The 21,811-nt window shown below is 40.7% G+C and overlaps 1 protein-coding gene across 3 annotated transcripts in view; it reads left to right on the top strand.

Annotated features, from left to right (window-relative positions):
* Window positions 1–4,136: 4,136 nt before the first annotated feature.
* Window positions 4,137–21,811, top strand: part of nav2a (neuron navigator 2a) — a 122,135-nt gene continuing 104,460 nt past the window's right edge. For all 3 annotated transcript variants that reach the window (XM_015953712.3, XM_015953713.3, XM_015953711.3), the window contains exon 1: window positions 4,137–4,535. In XM_015953712.3, the coding sequence (XP_015809198.3) occupies window positions 4,341–4,535 (195 nt within the window). In that variant the 5' untranslated portion in view covers window positions 4,137–4,340. The remainder of the gene's footprint in view (window positions 4,536–21,811) is intronic.

Genomic DNA, 21,811 nt, shown 5'->3' with positions numbered 1-21,811 from the left:
CACTTCAGTGCCTGCAGCAGCATGGAGCTCATCACCTCCGTTTGGACAGGGGAGGGAGATAATGGGTTAGAGGGCACATTGACTCCTAGATACGGTTCCACGACCTTCACCGGTCACAGTCCCGCCCAGGCTGGGATAGGGAGAAAGGGTTTCCATAGCGAAGTAGGGCTAAGTGTCTTGCCCAAGGACATGATTGCAAAAGATGAGGCTTGAACCTACGACCCTCTGTTATGGGATGGTCACTTAACTCCTCTGCCACCGACAACCAAACCAATTGTCATCTAAAATTAATACATATTGTTTTAACAACACATTCTCACACCCAAAGCGTTGAAAAATGACACAGGGTGACCAAGCGTTTGTTTCCAGCAGAGCGTCATTTTCCAACTGGCGTGTTAAAATGGAGATTTCACCGAATTGTGGCCTTTACTTTTTTACTATTTAACCTCCCCTCACCCCCATCCTAACTTTAACCCTCTTGCACATGCAAAACTTTGTTCCCAGTTGTAACGTCCCTCTCCAACATGGTTAACGGGAAGTTTAGAATGAGAAACTGAGTTAAGGTTATGATTGAGTTGAGGGGCAGATTAAATAGCAAGAGGTTAAATGTTGGTGAAATATGCGTTTTACCGCCGACGTTGGAAACTAACGCTCTGGCACAGCTCTTTGTGAGTCCCAATGTGTCGGAAACAAAGGCTTTGTCACCCCGCGTCATTTTTCAACGGTTTGGGTGTGAGAATGTGTTGGTTTTAATCATGGTTTTAATGGTACATTGTATTGCCCTTTTTAAAATTTTTATCAAAACACGGCTTTCGGCAACTCTCGAGTGTTGCACAGCTAGTAACAGCTGGCTACAATGTAAATCTGTAGAGCTGCCCTCTCTGATATCCATATGTGAGTACACCACCTTTAAAGTTCCTATAGACTCTGTTGACATGAATCTGACTGAAAACATCCACCATCTACCCCACATGAATGTTTATTATTCTGGGAAGAAATACAGTATAAACATACAGCTGAGCACAGGGGTGGGTGTCCTAGTTATTACTGTCAATACCGCCCATTTGCTGCCAAACAGGCTCTATTATTAGACTGCACTGGACTCTCATCAGGTATCTTCAAAGGTTGGAGCATAAATCACATTCAACTGCTTTTTTCCCCTCCTACTCCATGAAATGCTGCTCTGTGATCCACGTGGGTCCCACATATGTTTATCATCACAGAGCAAGGAAAATAATGGAAGTTTCCCTTGTTATGCCATGTATGATTTTCCTTTTTTCCCCCTATTTTCCAAATCAGAGAGCGACATCTGAGACTGCTGGGTGGAGTTAATGCCTTTTCCTATATGTTTCAAAGGGTTTTAGTGGGGTGTGCTGTCACGGTGGTAGTGTTTTGAATCAGTGACTCACTGGCTTTTCATCATCCTGTTTTTGACTTTCAGTGTCAGTGTCAGAAAAAAAATCATGTAATTATGACAAACAATGTCTCACATCTTGGTGCATGTTCCATTGATGAAGTTACAAAAATAAAGAAATAAATAAAAAACCTGCAATTTGCAGAAAAGACATTAAAATTATATTTAAATCTCTTGAAGCTGTTCAGAAAGGTGGTAGAAACTGGTAAAGGTTTAAAATTTTATTTAATTACACTTGGAAACACATTTGTTTCTATACCCACATCTGCACACACACATACGCACACTGGTAAGTGCCCGGAACTATAATCAGATACCAGTATTTACATAATTCAGGATTAATGTAACAGGATTAAGAGTAATTTACCAAACACGTCCTCCACCGGATTTATATTGCTGCTATAAAATCTGGTGTGTGTGTGTGTGTGTGTGTGTGTGTGTGTGTGTGTGTGTGTGTGTGTGTGTGTGTGTGTGTGTGTGTGTGTGTGTGTGTGTGTGTGTGTGTGTGTGTGTGTGTGTGTGTGGTATTTCCAGCAGATATTAGGGTAAATGAAAATGTAATTTTTAAAGAATGAACTAAAATGCTAACAGGATCATTTTGATTTATTGAGGATAGTTTCTCGTGTATCTGATGCTGGTAATTTTGGCTAATTTGTTTGGTTTCTACCAAGCATCTGCTGAGTGTAAGATGAACAGCTTGTTATTTCAAGTAAACAATGATTTCAGAGTAAATTACTGGAAGAGCTTTAGCTCTGCAAATGGGAGGGTCAAAGTGAAAACAAATGCTGCACTGTTGGATGATTCAGACAGGAATATTTCAGTATACTGAAAGATTTTCTATGTGATTTTGGTTTATTTTCTCATGATTCAACTCGGGACACATTGATACATGAAATCAGTCCAATCTGAGCAGCAGGATCCTAGTTCAGGTCATACAGAATGAGTCAGGTGGATTATAAAACAAATCTCGCATCCTCTTACGTTTCATCAGATCAGATAAGGGACTTTGCTCATTTTATAGGTGGGGATGCTCCACTACCCATGTGCAGGAGACCTTTAAAACATAGCAAAACAAAAACAATCATGAAAGGAATTCTGAAACGTGGCAAATATTTCCTTTACTCAGGTGGAGCTGTCAGTAAAAACAGATAGCTACTCACATCTGAAGAAGGTTGATGCAAACACTATTTCAGAAATTTTTACACGACTGCCGGTCTCAAGCGCTTAACAGGCTCTTGCAGATCTCCTGGTGATGAGGTGATTAGAAGGTTTAATTCAGGTGTGGTGGAGCAGGAAACTTGTAAAGCATGCAGGAGCCCTCGGGACTCGAGCTGGTGATCTCTGTTTTAGACAAAACAACCTGAAGTGTTGATTTCTTCTCCAGCTGATCCTTTTTATTTCAGTTTGTTTGAAATGAGTGGAAATGAAGACGTGGATATTTTTGTGTAAAACATCAACACTGAGATGATCTAAAGTCTCCTCTGGGAGTGTCATCATTAACAGATCCCACCATGACAAATATGCACGTGTGAAAAAAGGTCTGTTGGATGTTGACTGTCCTCTGATCCAGTATCTGCCAACACTCCACTAAATTCACACCGAAGACAACAATGTGAAATCACTTTTGACTTTGGATTCAGCTTTTTGCTCTTATTAAAGGTGGATCCAAACATGTTTTGTCTTTACTTTCTAAAATCCATGAGAGTGGAGGGATGAGTGGAATTGCAGGCTGTATTTCCTCACTTTTCTGTTTGGCGCTGCAGTAAGATTTAAGTCGACAACTTCGGCAGCTTCTTAGAGCCCGCTGGGGTTTGGAATAGTCCAGCAGCGGTCCACTAACTGGCCATCATTCATATTTAAAAGACTATGGAATAAAGACAAGAAGGGAGAATCCATCAATATAATGTCTCTGCTGGACTTCACAAGCTTTGAAAATGATTCCGCCTGCATCAGTTTTTATAAGAAAGGATCTTAAACTTTGAGCAAATGAAATAATTCCAAATAATAATGTTGCTTATTGCTCATGGGAACAAAATTTTAATCTTGTGAAATAGGATTTTTAAATTTGTGATGAGAATAAATATCTTTCGTGGTGTTTTAAAAGAGAGACTGTGTGGAAAACGACTCCACGGATGTGTGTGCTGAGCCTTTCTCCACATATGTCATTCTGATCTAAGCCACACCTGCTGCTAAACACGACTTACCAGAGAGGGAGAGAGGCAGCAGCGGGGTAGAGAGTGCTGCGTTTCAGGCTGCGCTGTCACAGGCTGAGCAGTCGCTGGAGCGAACGGTCGCTGCGTTGTTTCTGCCTTTTCTTTTTTTTTATCTCCATCTGTTTCTGCGCAGCTTTTCATGATAAAACAAGGTCTTCACTCCTGTCATCCAGAACTGATGGTTTAATTTCTGAGGCTTTATCGGAGAGGAAAGGCTCAGCTTGCTATGAGACGTGGTTAATTGCTGACTCTCACTCTGAACTGGGAGTAAGCAGAAGGTATCCCCCCACTCCCACCCGGCATATGGGAATTTCTCTTCGTGTGGCATTGGGATTTCAATGAGCTTGCTGGAATTTATGGGACATTTTTGTCTAGAGGAATTTTATACCAACCTTGGACGTTTGAATGTTTTGTACCTAAGCTGAAGCTGGTTGGTGATGTAAAGCAGGTGGGAACTGGGGGTTTTAAACCTCTGCACTGCATGTTGGCACGCTTTGCTACCTTTTCGGCTCAGATCCAGCTGGAGCAGCTAAGGTCAGGACACTGACAAATCGCACCACACATCCCACGTCAAGCAGTTCTGATGTTTGCTACAGTGATTTGGCCACACCCTGGGCGAGTAAGAGGGGATTCTTACTGACGGTCTGCAGGATTTCCATCTGAGCGTGACAGGGAGCGAGCGTAAGCTGGTAGTGAGGGAGTGAGAGGAGAAGATGCCAGCCATCCTGGTGGCCTCAAAGATGAAGTCTGGACTGCCCAAACCCAAACCCGTGCACAGTGCCCTCCCCATCCCCCAGACTCCCAGCAGACCATCAGCTTTAGCCCTGCCTTCAGCACCACTCAAGAGCCACATCCCCTCAAGACCCCCAAGAAAGGCTCCGGAGTCAGAGGCTGGTGGAAACCCTCAGGTCAGGAAATGAACACACACATACGCACACACACACACACCTGTCATGCTGACCAATCTAAGGTCACAATCTTATTCTTCCTTCTGCTGGAAGTTTTGATTAATAATTTCTGATATAAAACTCAAGAAGAAAGAAATGCATCATCAGTCCTCGCCACACCGATCTGCAGCATCATCATATGGTCTTCTTGGCTCAGCTGAGTGTAGCGCAGATCTTAAGTCAGTAATGAAGCGGTCTTGCTGCTGCTGTCCAGGATGGCAGCAGGATGTCAGGCTGCCTTTTTTGCTGTGTTTGTGAAATATTGGCTGTGCTTAGCAACTCCTCGCAAAGCGTTGCAGCGGGGCAAGGGGTGGCTCTAACACCATGTAAGTCTGTGAGGGGAAGAAGCTGTCTCTGCTTGTCGGTCTGAGCGAGCCAGCAAGTTGCATGCTTGCCAACCCGTCCAGTAAACGTGACTGTTATCAGCACCAAGGCATCCAACACAGCGTCATTTGGAGACAAATTTGGACTCAGTCTGAGGAAAACATATGGAAAGGACAGCGTCTTTGGACATGACACGGGTTTGATGCTAGTGGTGGTGTTTTGTGGCCAATCACGTTTTCTCCCTGACCTACTTTACACGACTTTCTCTCTCCCCTCTGTCCTCCTTTTTTTTCTTCCCTCTATCCATGTGGTGCTGATGAAGCACACCTCTTCACCCTCAGCTTGGTTAACCTCTGACCTTTTCCACTAGTGGCAGTGACCTGAATATTGCTGAAATGCATCAGAAATGATAATGTTACACTGCATTTGGCTGATGTTTAACTTTTTGTTGTTCTTATTTGTTTGAGCTTAGCCTCTGGGATTTCTTGAACTGGTGAAGCATTGAGCCATAACCGCTGGGATGAACACTGAATGTTTCTGCATGCAGATCGCTGCAGGAGAGTTTCTCTTCACTGATACCGAAGATGAACCCAATCTCCAGTGAGAGATGAGACGCGAGTTTCTGCAGATGTGCATTTGCATTTATCTTATTTCATTTCGAGACAAGAAGCATTTTCAAGAATAATTTGATTCTCTTTTAGTCAGTGGACGAAAAGACGCCTTTGCCCCAAATCGTTTAGCTGTTCCCAGAGAAGTGACACTATAATATGGATTAAAATGTGCTCACATGCACAAACATTAAATCAGTGTCATGTGGATTATGTTGCAGTTTTTTTTTTTTTTTGCAGGAAGGTAATGTTTTATTTAGCCTTTGTTAACCAATGCTATTGGGCTTGAAAAGTTGATTAAAAATCAGTTCCTGGGAGAATCAGCCCCCTGCAGTCCTGTATCTCACTGCTGAAACTCCTTTTATGAATTTGCACATAAGAAGCTACATTAATGTTCCTTCTTCCTTTTCACTGGGTAAAAAAGTTACATTTAGTATCTACACATTTTCCACTGCAGCTTTATGAATTTTCATCCAGTTCACTTCATCCTACATAAAACCAGACAATCAATCTTTGGTGGAGAGGTGGACGTCAGCGTGCACAAAAGCCGCAAATAGATGTCAGACCTTAACAGTGTTCACTAGGAGTGGGCTGAGTTTTAAGTCATTGCTCAACCAGGAAAGCATCTTTGTTGTCTTTTTAGCACTAATAGGCTTTATGTTCTTGGTTTGAGGCTCATTTTCGCTGTAATGGTCCTCTAAAATGTTTTGTTAGAGGAAGTGAAACTAGGGGTGGGGACTTGACATGTTAATTACCATTAATTAATTAGAAAAAAAAACATGTAAAAATATTAACGCTTGAGCCTGAGCACCCCCAATTCGAGGCCAAAGAATTTTTGCGTTACAACTTAATCTCTAATAATCAGAAAATGTTGCACCTCTAACAAAACTGCGGCACCTGTCCTACAAGCCTATACAAACCTTTTTTATGTGCTCCAAAATTAACTAAAACGACAATTAAATGGTTAATGATGAATCACTCTTCATGAAGGAAAGAAAGAAAAAAATTCTACTTTTTTACTGTTATGTTTTGCAGTTAGTAAAGCAAGCAATACGTAACTTTATCCATAAAAACGTTTATTAGAGCAGGAGGGACAAACATTCATGCAGCATTCATCTTAACACTCAGCAGAACTTCCCCTGAACTCTACACTACACCTCTATACATTAGCAGTGCTCTGCTGCCACCTAGTGTTCAGTTCAACACACAATCTTTACAATTTTCCATGTCAGTTTACAATTCATTAGTAAAGCATAAACTAATATTTAAACATCCCAAAATTTCCCCAAACGGATGCCTTTATAATGAGACCAAAGTATTTTGTGCTTACAGAAATATACTGTGTGGGTAGGTCATCTGTACCTCATTAACATTATTTTGTTTGGGGGTAAATTGTCTTGAACGAAGAAGTGCAATTAATCAACATTAATTAATTACAAAGCCTCTGATTAATTATATGCATTATTTAACCGAATCCCACCCCTAGTAGAAACCAGTAAAATAACCACAAATAGGCTCAACACAGCATCTTGAAGAGCTGGCGGAGTCAGTAGTGATCAGAGGGATTAGTGGAGTCATGATGGTGAGAGCTGGATGGCCTAGTTGGCTCAAAGCACACCAACATGTTGTGTACACCTGTAACAAAGGATTAATCCACAATTCTGGGAGAGCAGCAGGAGGGAGGCTCTGAGAGAGAATTTACACAGAGTAAGTGGTGTGTGTGTGCGTGCGTGTGAGTGTGTGTGAGAGAGAGAGAGAGAGAGAGAGAGAGAGAGAGAGAGAGAGAGAGAGAGAGAGAGAGAGAGAGAGAGAATTTTGAAGATATACGGTGTTTGAAGAAACTTGGCCTGTTTGATAGTAAAAAATAATGTGTATCCCTTGTGCAGTATGTTGGCAAGCTGCCCTGACCTTTAACCTTTTACAGAACTGTTTTTGCAGACCATCTCTGTTTCTGAAGATATACTGCTGCCCTCTAGTGTTGGCTTTTTCTTTTGCACCTGTTTCTATTTACAAACCCCCAGTATTAGTGTGTGTGTGTGTGTGTGTGTGTGTGCGTGCGTGTGTGCGTGCATGTGTGTGGAGAAGTCATGCAAGGACAGCATCCTTGCTTCCCTATTAATTATTAATGCCTGGGTTTCTACACCTACCACATTCCCTCCCTCTCTCACTTTTCTCTTCTTCCCTCTTTGAAATTCAAAGTCTGATCCTGCCAGCTCAATGTGTTTGGCCACTGTTTTCAGAAGACTGCCCTCTGAGTCTGTGTGGAGCATCACACATAGAGCATACACAACTGACAAGCTCTCTCAAACATGACCACACGATCACAGAGGGAGAGTTGCCCGTGTGCTGGCGCGATAAGGAGCTACTATCTTAATAAATATCTTAGAAGGCCTAATGCAGACTCCTGGGATTCATTAGACTCGTTCTAAAAGCTAATTACAGAATCACACAAAGACCTGATAAGAATGATAAAATAGTCTAAGGCTCTGCGTACATATTAGCCAAGAATACTCCCGTAGATAAACCGGAAAAACCACATAGTGAAGACATAAAGTCATCACAGTGATTGATGCATCAGTGATGCAGAGACTCACTAATTCATACACTCTTCAAAATGTATAATTGGCAGAGTTTATAATGCCCCTAATTTAAATGACTTAAATTAGATCTAATTTGATTACAGAGGTTGGTTTGACTGGGAACATACTTACCCAGAAAAACGAGTGAACTGGCTTGATTATTATGCACTCAAAGCTAATTAAATGGCCCTTAATGTCAAACGAAGGGTTAACAGTAATGGGAAGGTTAAGATCAGAGTCAGATGGACATGTAGGTTTAATGAAAACCATGCAGACAGATCCTGTAGTAATATTTATACGTTATTACATTCCAGTCCATAATGGAGTAGAGTGATTGAGCCGTAGACTATCAATAGTACCACTAAAGTTCCTGAAGCAATTAGCTAATTAACATGAAATTGGTTTATATGCATTTTAGTTCATATGTTGGTGTTGGTGGAGGAGTACTTTCTGTTTTACTTTGTTGTTTTTTCACTTTGATCTGTCTTGTTTACTTTCTGCACCTATTTGTTTTGTTTTGTTTTGTTTTGTTTCTTCTGATGACTGACATTTAAACTTTCCTTTTCAATCAGTATTTGGAGTCCCAGAAACTCCTCACAACACAATAAAAGTAATGTAAACAGTGAGTGCAGAAAGTATTCAGACCCCCTCCAATTATATACGTGTATATATATATATATATATATATATATATATATATATATATATATATATATATATATATATATATACATGTATATAATTTATATATATATATATATATATATATATATATACCCCCCCCCCCCCCCCACAGCTGCAAAATAAAACAAAATTATGGAAATGCTATGTCGACGACATAGATATCATAACAAAAGGACAAACGGAGACACTAACTGAACACCTTAAAAGTATTGACGTTACAAACAACATAAAATTAACGTGTGAAGAAGAAATAGAAGTCAGCATAACTTTCATGGGCATGAAAATAAGCAGACAAAAAGACGGGACCCTGAACATAAACACGTACAGGAAACCAACACACACACACACAGACCAATATCTATTATGGACATCCGAACACCCTACTTTTTTAAAACGTCAGTGATCAGAACGTTATACCACCGAGCAAACATAGTAACAGAACAACAGGACCGTAAACAAGAGGACCAACGTATACAAAATGTCATAAAAACCTGCGGATACCCGACATCGGCAATAAACAAAGAAAAACAACAAATGACAACAGAAAGAAAAGAAAAGAGCAACCAAAACAAAAAACTAAAAATAAAGAAAATCAAGAACCAAAACCAGTGATAACCCTTCCATACATCAAAGGCATTACTGAAAAAAATAAAAGTAACAATGAGAAAACACAACATAAACACAACAGTTAGAAAAGGACAAGACATCAGCAGGACATAAATGTGGAGTCATTTATGAAATCTCATGCAAACTCTGCAATAAAACAGGAGAAACTGGACGCCAACTCAACACAAGAAGAATAGAACATAGAAAAGTGTGAGAAGGAGACAAGCTGAAGACACGAGAGCAGCAAGACAAGAAGCAGAAAGTACAATAAAGAAATCGGCCGTAACAGACCACTGCACAACGGAGAACAATATAATGGACTGGGACAACACTAGGATCATAAACACCGAACAACAGAAATGTAAAAGATGGATTGAGGAAGCCATTGAAATACGGAGACGTGGATACACAACCATGAACAGAGATGATGGGGTCTACATGTTAGATTACACATGGGACTGTGTAATCTTCGAGGGCAGCAGTGGGCGACACCATCCTCTGCTGCCCGCAGATAAAAGGGAAAGGAACTGATGCCGCAAACAACGTCACAGCTCTGAGGATGGCTACTTTACCGCTTTGTGTGCACACAGAACAAGACTCCCGGGACATCACATATTCTGTGCAGTTCTTCTCGCACTAATCATGTCCCTCTGTGCCTGCAGGACAGCGTCAGTTAGCACCCGGCCACTTCCAGGTGCGCCATGCACCCAAGGCGCACTGGTGAGACAGGCCGACCCTGCAGCAATTTGATTTGATTTTGTTTTAATGACGGACACATTTGATCTGCATTAATAAAAGGCTTAAACGTTTCCAGTCTCCTCTGCATGGTCAGTGTCTCCCTCCTTCTCCGGCACGATGTCACGCATGCTTACCGGTCTGAGTACTGCTGAGATCCTAACGGCAAGCAGTGGGAGATCAGAAGTGCCAGGGCCTCCGCCAGTGGCAGACACACTCTGGCGGCAGGGGCGAAAATCCCTCATCATTGTTGGGGGGACATTAGACAGAAAAAATTTCAGGAGTAATTCCTAAGGGGGAAAAAAAAAGCTTTTTTTTCATGTGCTGATGTGTCTTAAATGTCTCATATATTATTAAATAATAGCTGTTGTTCTTTATTAGTCCATATATAGTCCAGACCTGTCTACAGGTTTTGGGATGCTCTACCAATAATACTAAGAAAGGGAGGTGTCAGTTAGCTACACCATAGACGACCTAACAGAATAAATTAGTTCACCATGAACTTTGGTCTGATCTCAACAAGAACTCAAAGCTCAAATCAGTTTTAAATTAGAAAAATAAATTATTTAATGAAAAACTAAAATACATAATTCAATAATTCCTTTATGATTCAATGTTTTATAAATGAGACCCCTGTTCTGTGTTTAAAAATAACTAATAGATGATTTTATATATATATATATATATATATACACAGAGGAATATTGAAATGCAAAAACTACAACTGTAGTACATAGAGAGCATGACGCAGTGAGCGAGTTAATTACCTTGTGAACATTTTGACTAATGTGCATTTTCATTTATTACTGATGTTTTTTTTTCTGAAGCTGCTTTCATAAGTTAAAAAGTTCTGATATTATTGAAAGTGAGTATCGTACTTAATTTATTCTATGATTTAATAATAGCTCAGAATATTTAATAATAGTCTCTTCAGCTGGTAAATGTCAATATCGACCTTTAAACTCCATCTCACTTGACCCCTAGAAGAGACCGTTCTCCTTTCTGGAGCCTCTCCCCTCCTCCCAGCACCCGATTAAAGGCAATAATGAGTTTTTTATGGGTTTCACATGGAGCCTGAGTCTCCTGGAGACCCGAGCAGGTGAGAGTGAAGGGCAGATCAGCAGCACGCTGTATTGGACTGCTAATGTCTTCCTGTCTGTCTGGGGCAGATTGAGCGGGGGTTCTGGCTGACTATATTGCCTTTTTTATTACCATGACAAAGGACCTCACAGACGTGTGTCTCTTTGAAAGGCCCCACAAGTTAAAGCCAGATTTAATGGATGTTTTAGTGTTTTATTGTTGAGGAAATCATTGTTCAAATGAAATAAGCAAGTTTAAACAGATTTCACACAAAGATCTCAGGAGAAGAGGCATGTCTTGTTATATATTCTCACTTATTCTCATAGATTCAGCCTAAGAACCTCATCAGTTTGTGGCTTTGAATGTTGCTGTTGTTAAAATTTTACTCCCCAAAAACTCTTGGTGGAGCTGAAATCATGACTGTCGTTCTTCCTTTCTGACAGCTGACTCTTTTGAGATAAGAGGTTTTCACCCAGCAGCCTCAACGTGTGTTGCTATCAGCATCAGGCAGGAGGAAATCCACGCCACTGTTGATAAGAGCATCAGCACACCTGAGAACATGGAGACGGTTGTACTGCAGATTCATTAGGATGAAGTGCATCAACCAGACGGCTGCATGCTTCAGGCACACAAACGGCTGCCAGATAGCAGCAGGCCTGAAGCCTTAGGCTTTTACAGCCACAACAACCAGGATGGTGAGGTGTTTCCAGCATGGTTCCACAGCTGCTGAAGGATCATTTAACAATGGTAATGTTAGTTTAAACGTGGTTTTTAATTGAAGTCGGGGTAGGGTTATGGTTAGGTGGTGTCTTTTGAGGGCGGATTTACACAGATTGGGTAAATTTATCTGGACGTTCCAGTTTGAAGCGTCGGTTTAACTGTCTTTATAATCATGAATACACATTGAAACTAACAACACAAAAACTATTTTCTAAGAGATACTTTGACTGACCTAAATGTTTCTTTAATTGCTAAAAATAAGTATTTAGCAGTATCTAAATTTTAAAACTAATTTCTGGATACATTTTGGAAAAGACTAAAAACTGGTATTTTTTTGGATTTGTTTCCTTAGAGATATTTTAAAGTACCCCAGACAAATTTAGATCTAACTGCTCAGTAGACATTTTATTAAATTTTTAAAATATCTTAATTCTGTGACAGCATGTCTAACCCAGCCTTTCCACCAGACGCATTAGTGTTGCGTAATGTTTACTAAGCGTAAATGGGTGTGTTTTCAATTGGCACATTTTAGATGCATCCCAGAAGCGTAGTGTTACTTAGAGAGCCTAAATCTTCTCCCTTTCCAATTGGCTCATGGGTCCTCGGAAGAACAAAAAAATGAATGCAAGTCAACGGGGCTAAAAACACTATTTTTAGCCATGGTCCGGAAGTAGGTGGGCGTGACTTAGGCTCCCTACTGCACTGCTAAATTTACACCTCAAGTCTATTTTTTACATGCTACTTTTCCAGAACACATTAAGCTCAATGACGGTCAATTTACACAGTTCAGATCGGCACAGACAGGAAGTCAAACACAAAAGTAGTGTCATTCAGCAACTTTCAAAATAAAAGTCACATGCAGATTTCCAGTTGCTTAACCAGTAAAAAATCCATCATTACCCGTGGAACCTCCATAGCCGAGGTAAACAGATCATAAAATAAAATAACTTTCTGGATACTTGCTGTAGGGGTGGGCAATATAAACAATATAAGGTAGAAATTATATAAAATTGGGTAATGGTAGAGTTTTTGGCTATATCGCAATACCGCAATATCGTGATATCGCGATAACACACTAAGATGTGCACCCTGCTGACATTGGGACAACAGAATGGCAGTGACTGCAAGCATGGCGTGGGCGGAGGAGGCCTATATGCCTCATGTGGCATATATTTGCCACATGAGGATATTTAAAAGCATTTCATTTTGACATATATAAACAGAAGAAAAAATATATTGCAATATATATCGTTACCGCACATGCTTCAGATTATATCGCAATATAGATTTGAGGCCATATCACCCAGCCCTAACTTACTGCTATCTTTGTTGTGTAAACTGACAAAATCACACATGGTCTAACAGTTATACTGTGTTTTTGTGAATTGTGATTACCGTAAATCCTCTAATACAGGCCCTGGCCTGTATTTGACTCAAGCTCATCAAGCTCCAGGCCTTTATTGGAAGGAGGGCCAGTATTAGAGGCAGGCCTCTATTTCTATTTGAGCAAAATGAACTAATGGTTCGTTGGAGTTTTTGACAATTAAATATTGTGCCCACATTTTCAAAGTTAAACACATTCCTTTTAACAACGGTAGTTTCTGCTTCAGCCATCTCCCCCCTCCCCCTGCGCAGCGGCCGCAAACTCACTGATGCGCCTGCAGCCTCTCGGAGTTCCTGCTGCTCTAAACATTAAAATAATTATTTCATTTTCTGTTCCTCACTTCTGATTACCTTCAATGGTGTCTGCTTGATGCAACCAGCAGGCACAAAAACTAACTTGTTTTTATTTGACTATTTTTCTGTCCTGCCTGTTTATTATCTTCCTGCATCTCCTCTCAATCCTAAAGAGAAACTGCTACCTGGGTTCATATATATTCACCTTATGAGTTACCTTTGAACTGCAGTTGTAAAAGATCTACCGACCGCAAAAACAGTGGAGTGCTCGCTGCTTGCCGGCCGCATCAGTGATCGGTGCGTCACCGGATGACAAGTTGATGCGCCCCGCTCCACAGCGAAACGCATCAGGCGCAAATAAAAGACAGAAAACATCAAAAGAAATGAACCGACATGAACGATCGCGTGTTAAATAATTTGGCAACACCTGATTGTTACTGTGGCCATGCTCAGGAGGCAGATTACCGACCGCAAAAACAGCGGAGTGCTCGCTGCTTGCCGGCCGCATCAGTGATCAGTGCGTCGGAGGACAAGGTGATGTGCCCCGCTCCACAGCAGTGAAACACATCAGGTGCAAATAAAAGACAGAAAACATTAAAGGAAATGAACCGACATGAACGATAGCGTGTCAGTACCGACGCTCTGGCAGAGCGCGTTGCCCCCCCGAGCGCAGGAGCTTGTCACCTGCTGACAGCAGGCTGCTGTCTTTTCCGAGGGCTGCATCTTGCCGGTCATTATCACGTGACAGCGACTAGTCGATGACAGGCATAAAAAGTCACTATAGTGAAGTCGACTAGTTCATACAACCCCTATTGCTCCCCAGTGTTCTGCAGTGCACATTCTCTTTGAACTTGATATCAAATTTTCGCCTCCTCTTCGTCTCCGCACGGTTAAAGTTACCCTCGCGGTCTATCACTGGCAAATCAAAAGTGAGATTATGACACAACCGCCCCGTACTTGCTTGTTACCACATTCCACCCGGCCACAATAAGAGACCGGCCATTATTCACCTCCGCCGACTCCGACACCGGCCAAAATTGGAGACCCGGCCTTTAATTGAATACCGGCCTGTATTGGAGGATTTACGGTAATTCACTTCATGCTCATGGTGTGAAGGGATGTGCTCCTGAGCTTGCAGGGGAAACACTTTAAATACGTTACGTAATGCTTTTGTGTCCGGTAGAATATGGAACATCAGCTGTGTCAAAAACGTGTGAAATTAATGTCACACAAAAAGTATGCATTGTTAACGAGCAAACAACGCGTCAACAACACGTACTTCATGAGTAAGGAATTTGTGTTAATATTTTTGTGAGGTTTGCGGGATGAATACGTTTGAAGTGCGTGTTGTTGACGCGTTGTTTGCTTGTTGTTTCATTGTTAACAATGAACACTTTTCGTGTGACAGACGTGTCATTTTTGCACATTTTTGTCAGCTGGCGTCTTGAACATAAGTTTTTTGTTGCTGTGCTTAATTGTTAAAAGCAGATTGTGCTGATTACTGGCTGATTCCGATCACCAGCTGTTGTTAAAAAAGTTTCACATTCTTGATTCTCTGTTCCATTTCAACAGAAAAAGTGTGATTGATAAACGCTGTTTGTTAAAAGGAACCCAGGTTACAAAACCTTGTGGTTCTTAAAAGATAAATGTTAGTATCAGTTATATTAAAGTGGTGTAAAAAACCTTCTTAATGTCTTCAGTTTTATAAAATTTGTAAAAAATAGTTTAACTTGTAGGTCGCCATAATTGTTAGCGTTGCAATGCACTCTGGGTAGTGACGTCATATGGTTGTACCTCGGTTGCACCGGCTGGCTTTGGGACTCTGTAGAGACTGTTCAGTGACATCAACATGTAATCTGTTCAGCCTTTTCTATTTGAACCAGAGTGAAACATTAATGAGGACATCACTGACCATGTTTCACAAAACGAGCATCAAAATGAAGATCAAGAAGGGCGGGATTAAGCGAGAGCAGGACAAAACCGGTGGTGCGTGTGCAGCAAATGCGTCTCCATGGTAACCGAGAGGGAGAGTGTTTGTTGTCGAGCGCACATTTTTGTCAGCAAAAGTTAACGGTAAACTATCCTGTGATCAAACATATTCAATTATGAATGATTTTGGAGAATATTAGCATCCGGAGCTGCCGTGTGCTTTATAGATGATTAGGATATTCAGTGAAACGACTTTCATCATTTTTGCAGATATTATATATTTGGAGACCACTGTATTGCTACACTTACTGCTTGTTTTACTGACGGGAGAGGTGAATGTTCAGTCCGTGATGAGTGGCGTGTCCGAAGGTTTGCTGAACGTGACAGAAGTGGCAGCTGCAGGAGCGGGTTGTCGGCTCAGGAGAGCGTCCAGCGTCTCTTGTCTCTCCAAGGGCGTTTAGGCTCCTTGTGTGGGAAAATGGTCGGTAAAGCATTTAGTTTCCGCCTTCTCTTATACCCAGCTGCTCTGGTGAGCTCTTTAAGTAGTCGTGGTCGACTATATGCCTCAAACGCATCAGGAGAAAAATGTTGGGAACACAGCCGCGGATCGTTGGGAAGTTGTGAACGTCCACAGGCATCTTCCCACTGCTTTCTCCTCTTCTTGCCAGTGGGAAAGCTGTGTAAACTCACATCAGTCCCCTTGTTGCCTTCTGACTGGAAATTACATCCAAAAGCAGCACAACGCAAGCTTGGCAAGCCAGACTAAATAAATGTACAAACTTTGCAAAGCAAGAATTTGGTCTAGTTCACTAGGCTAGCACAATGTGGCATTTTACTCAATTATTAATACAGTGAGAGCGTAAACAAACACTAGCTTCAATAGCTATTCTTCCAAGTGCAACCAATATACGTCATCACCCCAGAGTGCATTGCGTGCTGAAAATATGGCATCCTACGTATGTCAAAAAATGTACTAAATATTACGGATTTATAAATAAATGGCTAGCTTTTGTGTGTTTCTAACAACATACTTTGGTACGAGAGAAAAATTGTGGCTTATTAGGGCAAACGTGTCCTCATAGCTGGATTTCCTTTTTAACAACGTATGTGATTATGTATCAGTTGGTTCCAGTAGTAATGACCTCATCGCTGCCTAATGCGCCTCGATCAGATTCCACTTCCTGTGTGGTAGTCCCCCTCTTTTTCCTGTCTGAGGTCATTGCTGAGGACATAACCACATTAATTAGGACTGTAGATCTGCTCGTCCTGAGTCAACATCCTTCTATTGATCTGCCTCCAAGGTGCCCTCCTCGCTTCAGTTTCTCTCCTTCTCTGATTTCCGTGTGTCAGTTGTCACAAGGAGCTGGTTGGGGCACACAAGTGGTGCTTTGTGAACGGCGCCCTCTGGGGAGTCAGACCTGCAGAGGCGGTTAGACTAACTCAATCAGGATCATTTCAGTCTGGAAGCAGGAGCCCGAGTGGAAAGAGGCCAGGAGGCAGAGGTCAATGGGGCTGAAGTCACCATCCCCAGAGCACCAAGCCCAAGGTCACGCTCCACTTCAGTGTGTGACTTTAAGAGCTCTGAGGAGACAGACATGTGTTCTGATTATTAAGGATTACCACTTGGGTCACAAAGACTAGAATCATGTTATTGTTCAGGAACATTTTTATGTGCCGCTGGACAGAGAACACATTTTTTACTTTTCTTAACTCGCCTGGAAATATTTTGCATGCTATGTTTTGCGTTTCGTCCTTCCTAACTATTATTTGTGACAAATTTCTTGCTGTCCCATCTAAAATATAGTGTTATGTAATATTTGAAGCAATCAAATGATTTGTCAGATGCTCTGCTGTTATTGCAAACTCACTCGTTTTTAGGCAGAAGGAAAACAAACCTGTGCACTGAAAAGAATTTTGTGCCTAATTTACATTTAAATCACCTGATTGGTTGAAGCTGTTTTTCATAGAAAAACATTTTAAGCTCTTTACTGCAGGTTTAGATTTTATTTTTTATTTTATTTTTTTTTGTTGTGTAGCAAGTCTGCATTTTAAACCAGTATAACCTGCTATAAATGCCATGTTAGAGCCAGTGTCTGGGCTGCTTGATTCCCAGCTGTGCTCCAAGTTGGAAATGATTGTTTGGTGTAAATAGATACGACAACAGCTATGAAATATTGCTCTTGGCTTCCTCTCAACGCTGTCTGCTTGTGAAAAGATGACAGAGTGGTTTTTCACATCTCTGCTTTCAGCTCCTCTCTCCTGCAGCTTCAGGGAGATTCTCAAGCTGTGTTATGCCTCTCATTGCTGTCCGGATGGAAATGAAATAAGTGTGTGTGTGTGCGTGTGTGTGTGTGTGTGTGTGTGTGTGTGTGTGTGTGTGTGTGTGTGTGTGTGTGTGTGTGTGTGTGTGTGTGTGTGTGTGTGTGTGTGCACATGTCTGCCCTTCTGTGTGTCTGTGTTCTGACAAAATCAGGTGGGCGCTAAGCTTCTGTTTTGAATCCTAAAACAGGTTTGAAGATCTGACATCCTAGAAGCTACTTAGAAAATCATGTGACACTTTTGTCTCAAAAAGCAGGTTGACCAGTAATTGGAAAGTTGTGGGTTCGATCCCTACAGAATTCTGCTGTTGTGTCCTTGGGTAGGACACTTAACCCGCCTTGCCTGCTGGTGGTGGTCAGAGGGACTGGTGGCGCCTGTTTTTGGCAGTCTCTATCAGTGCTCCCCAGGGCAGCTGTGGGTATATCGTAGCTCATCCCCACCAGAGTGTGAATGACTGTGTTGTACAGGGCCTTGGCGGTTCTACTGGAAGGTGTTATATCAAACACAGGTCATTTATCATATAAACAGCCTTGGTAAAACATCACATCACTTGTTAGAGCAAAGTTCAACATGCTAAAAAATTTCCTCTCAAAATAGTCGTGATTAATTTGAACATCTGAAGCCAGTCTCAAACTCTTTCCATGCATCAGACATTCTGAGAAATGTGAGACAGAAATGTGGCAGCAACTTGCCAACATGTGACACAAACAAAGACACTGGATGTCTGAATTTACTCGATCGTCACAGTTTGTCTGCAGTGAGGTTGCAGGCCACATTTAAAACATCACCAGCCTGTACAGTGAGGCAGAGACCACCAAAGCTTGAGTCTGGTAAATGAACTGTTTAGTTGATTAAATGTCCGTTAGACTATTACAGAGAAACAATATCATTCAATATTTATACATTATGACAGTGTGAGAGTTTGCTAAGACAAACTGTTCATTGAGCTCCACTGGCTACCGCTAGCAGCACGCATCAAATTCAAATTGCTAACACTAGCATACAAAGTCCGAGATGGTACGGCTCCCATCTTCCTGAATCCTCTTGCAAAGGCTTACGTCTCAGCCCGGCCGCTCCGATCATCACAGGATCGTCGGCTAGCAGTGCCTACACCACGCTCAGGACAATCCAGACTCTTCTCATAATCGTTCCACAAATGTGGAATGACCTTCCAAGCACTGCCAGAACAGGGGCTTCCTTTTCAATTTTCAAGAAACTCCTGAAGACCCTGCTCTTCAGAGAGCATCTTCTAAACTAGCACCCTCCCTGCACCCGTCCCCCTCTCTACTGTCCACTCCTTGTCCCCTCCTCTCCATGATTGATGTCAAGTTGTTGTTGTTATTGTTGTTGTTAACCTCAAGGGCAACATGCCGATTATCACTTGTAAGTCGCTTTGAACAAAAGCGTCTGCTAAATACATAAACATAAACATAAACATCAAATATAAGAGTAATTGATCCACCCTTATGCCAAACACTGTCCAGCTGCTTTTGTGTCTCTGTCTCAATCCTCAGCAAGCCCATATGTTCCAGAACCCCCCTCATCAGTTTTTTTTTTTTACTCAAATAGAGTCCATGGAGCAGGTCCACCTCACCCCCATCATCACCCCGGCCTTCCTCCCCAGCTTTGTGAGCTCAGAGTTGGGGGTTCCCCAAAACAAAGACCCTACACGGTGGGGTTACCCCGCCATTGTCCCCAGCACACTGTGGTTTATCTGGGACTGTGAAAGGAGCCAAAGTCCAGCCTTTCACTGCGGCTGCACTTAATGAGCTTGTTGAAGGCCCACATTAAAACTGTTAAACACAAGCACTAAACGCTGACATATTTTCTGTCCGTGCGTCCGGAGTGCCATTAAATCAAAGCTGGTTAGAAGCGATGGGAAACCGTGTGGGCGGAGATTTGATGGTGTAGTAACCCTAACCCTAATGCAGAATACGTCCAGTTGTAGTGTTTAAAAACGTACCATTACATTTACTTTTCACATTTACTAATCACCGTCTTTTATGTCACCAACTCAGTGCTCTGAGGACATCATCAAAGGCTGAAGTTACTTTCATGAAACAATTACTTACACCCAAAAAAATAATACATTTTGCTTTATTTACTTCAAGCAATAGGCGTACTGAAATAAATATATGATAATATTGATATTATTAATATTATTAACAACAAACAGTAATATCATTTAACTTTTTATTCAAATATCAGCATATTTTCTATTATTTTTAGTTTAATAGTTAACTAAAACATGCTCCACAAAGCGGTCGATTGGAAGAAGATTTAACATTTAAAGGGTTGATTACAACATATTCATCGGCTGAAGAGTCTTTGAGGGTTATTACCAGTCCTAACCAGGATTTTAAAACTGAGATGCAAAACACATGCAAACCTGAACTAATTAAATACCAATTCAGACACTTTTTGTTGTTTCAACATTTCTGTACCATAAGACCTGCAGGACTAAAGTGCTCTACTCAGAACAAACTTAAAAATGAAATAATCAACAATAAACCCATAGTACCAACAATAAAATAACTGCTATAGAGTTAAAACAATGAACTAAGCAGAATAAAACATAGTAAAACACCTTAAATGCAATTAAGATAATATTAAAATGGTCTAAAAGCTACATCTCAGATGGTGTCAAAGGCCAGAGAGAAGAGGTGGAGTTTAAGCCATGATTGAAAATCAGACAACCAATTTTAGTGCAATTTTCCAACAAAAATATAAAATGTACCTGTATACATTATTTATTTTTAGAATTTATTTATTTATCCAGTCATAACAATGCATATAAGACAAATGAAAAACAAAATGATTATCTAATAATGATAATAATAATCACAAACACAATTCCAACGTCCTCTTGTAAATAAGACAGTTTCTGTAGATATAATTTATGACCGGAAGGGTATAGGCTGAAGTTAAACTTATTTAAGCCTACCCATTAACTCATTACAAGAAATCAACAGTGTCATAAATATCAACAGTTAATATCAATACAGTTATTTCATACATCATCTTAGATTAAACAAAATCAATCAAGAGGTATAAACGTGTGACAAACCTAATTTTGTTGTGCTTAGTAATTACTTAAAGAGTTGTTTTTAAAATACTTTTTGAATATTTTCAATGAGCAAGATTTTTTTAAACTATCATCAAGGCTATTCCATAAACTCACTCCTCTTACTGAAATGCGTCTTCTTTTTTCCATTGGTTCTAGTTTTCTTTCATTTGAAAGTCCCAGTTCCCCTTAGACAATATCCTCCGTCCCTGTGTTCAAACATCCTTTGGAGATAAGGTGGAAGATTAGCATGATATGCCTGATATACTATGGCCAGAGTATGCTGGTCAACAATATTGTGAAATTTTAGAATTTTTAAATGGATAAAGACAGGGTTTGTTGGTGCATAATAGTTAGCATGATAAATGATACAAACAGCCTTTTTTTGAAGTAAATATATCGGATAAATATCTGTAATTATTTCCCCGTATTTCAACACCATAGCTCAGATATGGAAAAATAAAAGAGTTATAAAGTATCTGAAGGGATTTAATATCTAAAACAAATCTCATTCTACTCATAAGTCCTACATTTTTCGATATTTTTAACTTTATATCATCTATATGCGGCTTCCAACTCAGTTTTCCATCTATAGTAATTCCTAGAATGTATATGTGTGTACTTGTTCAATTTCAATTACAAGTACAATTTATTTTTATAATAATTTGATTATTAATTTTCCTGTTTCCAAATATAATGTACTTTGTTTTGGTCACATTCATAGAAAGTTTATTCCTGTCAAACCATCCTTTTAACACTGCCAGTTCTTTTTCAACTAAATCAACAAGCTTGTTTAGGTTGTTGCCAGAACGACAAAGGCTGGTGTCATCTGCATACAACAGACAATTCACTTTATGTAGAACCTCACACACATCATTAATATACATTGTGTAGAGGAAAATAGTGTATATA

This window comes from Nothobranchius furzeri, chromosome 9 (genome assembly GCF_043380555.1).
Source record: "Nothobranchius furzeri strain GRZ-AD chromosome 9, NfurGRZ-RIMD1, whole genome shotgun sequence".
Classification (NCBI taxonomy): Eukaryota; Metazoa; Chordata; class Actinopteri; order Cyprinodontiformes; family Nothobranchiidae; genus Nothobranchius; species Nothobranchius furzeri.
This window is presented reverse-complemented; position numbering and strand designations above follow the sequence as displayed.